This window comes from Spea bombifrons, chromosome 2 (assembly GCF_027358695.1).
Source record: "Spea bombifrons isolate aSpeBom1 chromosome 2, aSpeBom1.2.pri, whole genome shotgun sequence".
In the NCBI taxonomy this organism is placed as follows: domain Eukaryota; kingdom Metazoa; phylum Chordata; class Amphibia; order Anura; family Pelobatidae; genus Spea; species Spea bombifrons.
In genome coordinates this window covers 58,762,617-58,769,969 of record NC_071088.1, presented here as the reverse complement: position 1 = coordinate 58,769,969, position 7,353 = coordinate 58,762,617, and the positions used below count along the sequence as shown (strand labels likewise).

Below are 7,353 nucleotides of genomic sequence, written 5' to 3'. Positions count from 1 at the left end.
CCCAGAATACCCCTAATAGCACACAAACAGTCTCTGTTTATATCTGGCACATAATATATTGAGAGGGGGATGGGGTTTCCTCTCGCATATTTCCTAGCAGTTACCCTGATCCTTTCGCGTCATAACCTCATTAAAATTCCAAGCCGTACGTTGCGTATGATTGGTCTGCGTGGCTTCAGCGTTTCAACGCGTCACTCCAAGGTACACATCGTGGGAGTATAAAAGCACAGGGTCAGGCAGTGCGTAGGTCGTTTCGCAGCAAGGCACTTAGATGAGGGTGTACGTACGGTAAAACCCATCAGAACGGGGGATTTTCAGCTTCCCAGAATACGTACACCCTCACGCTCCCCTCCACACAAGCTAGCGTAGGCCACGTGCTACCAGGCCGGTCCCTAAAAGCGTTATCTTCTCCACCACCATGTCGAACGGACCCGCAGCCGGGTATAACCTTGACACACTGCCGGAAATCGAAGCGGCCGTCAGCTTTCTTTCAGGTCTTCTGAAGATTCGACTAAGCGAACACCTGGTGCAAGTTTTTGCTGCCGCCTTACGTTCTACACTCATAGGTGAGAAACTTGGGTTTTGTTTTTTATTTTTATGCGATGGGGGAGGGGTGTAAAGATGGCCGCCAGCAGGAAATATATATTTTTCGATCCACTGATGACGCACGCTCCCAACTGAAAACCATACTAGGATTTGTAAAAGACTGGTCGCGATAGTTGGGTAATCGTTTAATCCTTATTCCGAGCATCAAAGTCTCGTGAACTAACTTCCCGATTGTTAGGCCCGTAGTAATACGGTACTTAAGGATCGTGTGCCTTCCGTAGCCTGTTTGCTCGTTAAGTAAATCGTGTTTTTATAATGTGTATCTAGGTCGGCATTCTTCATCAAATTATCCGTCTTCCTGACGGGTACTCATGTCTTACATTATGGTGTGAAATAGATTTGCATTATTATGTGTGGACATTGGGCTAGACTTGCTTACCTTTCCCTATTTTCTTTTAGGTGATATGTTTGATTATTGTAAATAGCAGTTTTTCTAACGTCCTGCTGCTCTCTTCTATTGCTTTTAATAGATCACTACCAGCACCACTGGTTTCCTGACAAGCCTGCCAAGGGGTCCGGTTACCGTTGCATCAGAATAAACCATAAGATGGATCCTGTTATCAGCAAAGTTGCCAGTCGAATCAACATAACCGGTCAACAGCTGCTTGGTCTCCTTCCTAAAGAGCTCACTCTATGGGTTGACCCCTACGAGGTTTCATACCGCATTGGTGAAGATGGTTCTATATGTGTCCTCTATGAGGCCCCAGTTCCTACTCCTCGGGGCCCCTTAAACTGCAAGAGGGAGCTGCTGAGCAGTTCCAGTTCTTCTAACCAATACCTGATGACCGTGGGAAGTTAAACATGGGGACTTCCCATCTGCTGCTTGTGTATGTGTAAATACCTCGCTCTGGGAGCCATGTTTTGTAATGAAGACCTATTTATATTTTTAAAGATTTTTTTTTTGAGATATAAAGTTTTTAATTGACTTTTTGATGCCTAGAGGGTTTTTCTTAAATTCTCTTTTTGAGAAACACTAATGATGCACTAGTACAGCCCCTGGCAGTATCTGCAATAACTTAATGAAATGCAGTTGTATTCAATACACATGGGTACTATAGAGGATGTGATTAATTGGAAAGTATTGCTAATTTTTGGGAGTTATAAACATTCCTGATTTGTCAGTTGAGGGGGGGCAGGGTAATATGGTATAACTGAACTGCACTTAGCCACTCTAGTTGTAAACCATAGTACAACTTGGTGTCTCCTGAAATTCGTAATCATGCTTGATCCACACCATCAACAGCATGCTTTAATGCTTTAGTGATACTGCAGTTGTAAACATGAAGAAATGTCATTTCGCAGTACTAATATTAGATGACTCCAATCCATGCTGAACCAGCTTGACTGCACTTTTTTAGTGTAATCAAATAGAGTTGTGCTTAATCCCGTTTAAATTCCTGTATGAGACATAGGATGTTGCAGTGCAACACAGACCTCTGTGGATCAGAGTATTCTAATCTGACACTTTTTTTAATGGGATATAAACACTTTAGGATGTCAGATATTTGTACCTCCATATGTTTCAGTTTTCTACAAGCTAACATTTGTGATGCGTTTGATACGATTCGCTGTTGGCTGCAGCTCAGTGTCCTCCATGTCCAATGATGAAAAGCAGTCCTTTTCCAAAGCTAGCTCAACTCTGTACTGAGATCTCGTGAAATTAATCTTGGATAAATTGAGATTGTCTAAAATAAAAGCATAATTGCTTCTAGTTCCCCTATGATCCTTTGTTAGTTAATATATTCACATGTCCTCTTTTTTCGCCATGTAGACAGTTGCTTGCGATTTCCCTCAAAACTGCAAACCAACACTTCCTGGGGGTATGTGAGCATTTTTATTTTTGGATGGAAGCTGCATATGTACTACTAGGTTGTTTACCTCCTTGTATTCCCACTTGAATGTTTATTCCTTTTGGCATTAACAATGGCGATGGCTCTGGTTGGAATAAAAAGGAAAAGAACATACTCCTATATAAAGTAAAAAAAAAATAATTGGTTCCATATCACACTTACAATGGGGAGATGACAGTAAAAACTCACACGATAACTGGCAAGTTGCAATTTATAAAGATTAACAGACATAGTACAGGGTCTTGCAAGCTTATGGCACGTTAGATCTTGCAGTTACTCTTTAGAGTAACGAGTGCACTTATTAAAATGATAGCTTTGTTTCATCATGGGGAAAATGTTTTGCACAGTTGTAACTTCTACTCTAGTTCCTAATACTGCCTCAAAATATGTACCAAGTTCATGGTGAGACTTTCCATGAAGATATCTGTCTACTGTTGAACATAAATGTATTTAATCTTCCAGTGCCTTCCTAGTATGTGTAATGTGAACTATGCTGCAGAACATGCCACACACAACACATGCAGTGTATTTTTCATTCTATGCCAGCACAGTACTGTTCAATTTATTGTTTTGATACTCTGAATTGTTATGTATTGAACCACTGGATGCTGTACTTCTGTTTGTAATAAAAAACTCATGTTCGTATTTTTGTTCTGTTATATTTACAAGCAAGTTTTCAGGTTAACTTATTGTGCTGTATGAGCTTGGCAAGGCTACCCCTTTTCCTCTCTTCCAAAACAATATGGAACAAGGAATTCGCATAGGAGTCACCTGTAGCAGTTTGTAACTCATTAAATTCTTTTACTTAAATGCTGAAACAAGGCTCTTGTGGAGGGGCTGAGTATTTGCTCCTACATATTCATATTTATGTATTTAGAATGCAATGTCATAAAAGTCCCTGTTGGTGTTAAGGTCAGGTGTCCCAATACTTTTTGCAGAAGCCACTAGCAGTGCAAATGTGTTTGGCGTAAGCTTCATACCTTGAACCTGTGTCCAAAAAGCCTTTTGCTTTCCTTTACCCTAGGGGTACATGTAGTGTATAATTGGTTGTGTTTGGTCATCTTGGGGGCAAAATTCACTAGGATGACGTATTTGCAGGGGCACATCCTGCCACAGGTCTTGAATTGCCCTTATTTTTTTCCCCCATGGAATCTATGAATGCTTTCTTAAATAGTCATGACTAGCTATTTGAAGAGGCTCCTACAACTACTTTCTTGAAAATAATATTTATAACAAGCAGAGAAAGGACGATAACATGTCGGTTTGTGTCCTTAAAGAACTGTTTCTTGAGGGATTTCTTTGAAGGACCAAAGGCAGGGCAAAAGGTGGATAAGCCTGGGGAGAACATTCCAGAGGATTGCAGCAGCTTTTGAGAAATCTTGCAAGTGTGCATGGGAACTGGAAATAGGAGAATGATGGGTGAGGAAGATAAGTTTGGTAAGTTTTTGTGGTGCATTGTAGAGGAGGCAAGACAGGTATGAGGATGAAAAGCTAAGACAGAGCTGGCGATAATGGGGCATGGACAAGAGCCTTAGTGGCATCTTGTGTTAGGAAGGGAAGAACGTGGGCATTGTTTTTTAAGATGGAGACTAGAGGGTCTGAGTCAAAGGTGATGACATGACAGCAAGTGTGAGGGGATGGGCAGATTTATGATTAAGAGAAACTGTCAAGTGAATGTTAGCATTGGAGAGAGGGAAGATGAGATCAGTTTCGGAGAGATTGAGTTTTAGGAAATGTGCAGATATCCAGTTAGAGACAGGTGGGGCAGTTGGGTACATGATCTATGACAGAAATCAGGAAAGGATAGTAAGATCATCAGCATACTGGTGGTATTGAAAGCCAAAGGTTGAGATATGTTTGCCAAGTGAGGTAATGTAACAGAAGGGGTCCTAGAACTAAGTCTTGGGGTCCCCGGATTAAGAGGGGAAGGGGAAGTGTTGCTAGAGAGGAAGATGCCGAAGGTATGGTCAGAAAGGTAGAATGTGAACCAGGAGAGGAGCGTCATGTAAATAAGGAGTTGTAGTCAACAAGCTTAGTTTATTTCGAGAAGGTTGGAGGGAGAAGTTGAAGAGTGGGATGGACATGGGGTAGGCTGATTAGAGGGGCATGGGAGTCAATGCTTTTAGTCTGTACTGGGCCCCAAGACTGATGTATCACACAATAGTCCAGTAGGGAATAGCCTGCATGGGTTACCATCTTACTGGAGGAAGAAAAAATCACACAGAATTCTTCACCAGCTGAATGCAAACTTTAAATGGGATTTCACAACATTTACAGATTCAATACAGAAAACGTCTTTCAAGTGGCACCAACGTATTAAAGCTCTCAAACTGCAGACTGTAGGTCTCATATGGCACAAAGCGTCAATCACACTGCAGGTGTTTCCTGCTAAGCATTGGATTGTGTATTGTAAGCTTTGTCTGTTCATTAGCCAATCACACACAGAGCTGGTTGTATCCAGGGAAAATAAGCCCTACTTACTGCTTCTGACCATTTAAAGGGCTGTCTCATGTTTATGTATGTAGAGTCAATTTACCAAGCCTTTGTAAGATGAAAAATTAAGATAAACCTTGGGAGAGGTTTTTTCAAGTAATTTGCTGTGTATGTGTTTCAACCTGCAGATGCACATGGCTCTTGGTATTGAACGTCCAGACACAGTCCTTGACAAAAAAAAGTGTACATGGGACCAAAATGTTTGGAGGAGATGTTTTTCCTAAAACAGCAATATGTTTAGTTTGTGAAGGTTCTAATTAAGAAAATCTCTCAAGCAATTAAGACATCAGATGTTGCTGGAAAGCAAGCATATTTAATACCTTTGTGCTCGTTATTATGTTTGCTTCAAACAGAGGCACATGTTTAAAGAATATTTGTCTTAAATTTGTTATATAATATTGTGATTTCTGAGCCACGTGGTAATTAGTATCTACCGTTTAATAACCTAGCTCCAGGTAAGGTCACTTTAGAAAAGAAAAAAATAATAATTTCCAGGCTGTTAATTATAATTCTGTTATGAGAGGAGACATACTTTGAGTGTGGATTTTTTTAAAATATTTTGTAACTCTATATTTGTGGAGCTGATTGACTTTATTAACAAACTTTATTTTGACAGAAATTCAAATGGTATAAAAGTTGTCAATACTGGTCTATTGTTATCTGCCTCCAGGGATTCCAGTTATTTATCAAAATACATAGGTTAGGGCAGGCTAGACCTGTTCCTGGATGTGTCCGTTGAGTTTGGATTCTGCTTTTTTGTGTACTTTTTCAAGACAAAATTGTCAAGAAATTTCTCTTATAAATTGGTATTGGCTGAGTAACAGTTTTCTTTTTATCCCTGTTCCCTATTTTATCAATAAGGGTTCTGAAAATATGGCAGCAACATTATATTTATGATTCTCTGTCAAGGAATATTTTTTCAGATCATTGACTCAAGGATTGAGAAACATAATTTTTATCACACTCTAGTAATGGATAGATATTTTGCCAGTTAGCAAAATAGCAGCGAATTGCCTGGTAGCATTACTCACACTCAGAGTAATATACTACATTATTCTACGTATGATATAATCTTCAGACTTAAGACTCCATTTTCTGCCGAGCTAATAAGCTAATTTCTGTGTAATAAATATACAGTGCTAATACGTATCTGAGACAGTTAAGTCTTAAGTCTAAGTTAAAACATTATAAATATAATAGTTTTAAACAATAACTAGTGTAGAGTGCCAAACATACTCAACTATACATTAAGTATATTCTGATTTAAGTATGCACTATACTATTGATTTTTACATCATGGGGTAGGTGCAGTAAAATGAGTACACATATCATTGTAGAAAATACCACAACTACTCAATGTATAATACAAATACAAGTACAGTATAGCTCTAATATGTGTAGATACAGATGGATCAACTAGTTGCTTTGGAAGTACGCACAGCCCCTGAACACACACAGCACACTGCCTAATGCATGCAAACATACTTTTTACTTCACAACATATACCCTGTGTAATGCGGTATATAAAACACTGTTTGCTCTGTATATGATTCCGGCGTATAAAGTTCTCACATGCATACTCTCATAGTTCAGTACAACACACACCCAGTGGTTTGCATGCTTATTCATACCGTCATTGTCAGAGAGAGGGTTGGGCTGAATTTCTAAACTATCCATTGCTAATGCAACACTATTCATTGTAAGCCTCTGGGGATTACTCATCCCAAATTTGTGACAGCCTCAGCAGAGACAGCTTTATAGAAGTGATTGATGTAAAACAGAGTCTGAAAGTATGTAAAGAAAGCTAGTTGCCCATAAGGCATTCTGATGCATTTGGGTTTATGCGTGAAAGGTCTAAAAGTGGTCCTATCACCAAAGCTATAGGTAGAATGCTCTAATCAGCAGTAACACTACACTACTTGCTACAGATAGGAACACTTTTAAAATGGTATCAGTCTAGCTTTATGTACATAATCCCATACTATTGACTGATTTATATTGTATCACATGTATTACAATGTACCATTGTCTGAAGAAAACTTTTACATGATTTAGTCGCCGTTATATAACTTGGATTTTTTATATGTTCAGTCTATTGTTAAGGGAACCTCTCCTTGTAAGTAATATAGTGGTAATTTCAGTATTGTTTAATCTATTTTGAACGATTAAATTGTCCCTGTAGTAAATACATACCATGACATTATATGGTAAGGGTTATGCATTGCAAGCCACAAATCTCTAAACACCTCACACCCATTGTGAACACAGAGCAGATGGTTGCAGCTTCCAACAGCCACCAGTTGCTGGCCTCTCACACAACCTTTTGTATCTAACAAAAGGCTTCTAGTGAGGCGGCTCCAACAGCAACCAGGAAGGGAAGGGGGTGCGCGTGTAGTCAAAACAA

The 7,353-nt window shown here is 39.4% G+C and overlaps 1 protein-coding gene across 1 annotated transcript; it reads left to right on the top strand.

Annotated features, from left to right (window-relative positions):
* The first annotated feature begins 231 nt into the window (after nt 1-231).
* LOC128472522 (protein BTG2-like) lies at nt 232-3,101 on the top strand. The gene is made up of 2 exons (XM_053454411.1): nt 232-566; nt 1,077-3,101. The coding sequence occupies exons 1-2, from the start codon at nt 419-421 to the stop codon at nt 1,403-1,405; spliced, it is 477 nt and encodes a 158-aa protein (XP_053310386.1). The 5' UTR covers nt 232-418; the 3' UTR covers nt 1,406-3,101.
* Nucleotides 3,102-7,353: the final 4,252 nt, after the last annotated feature.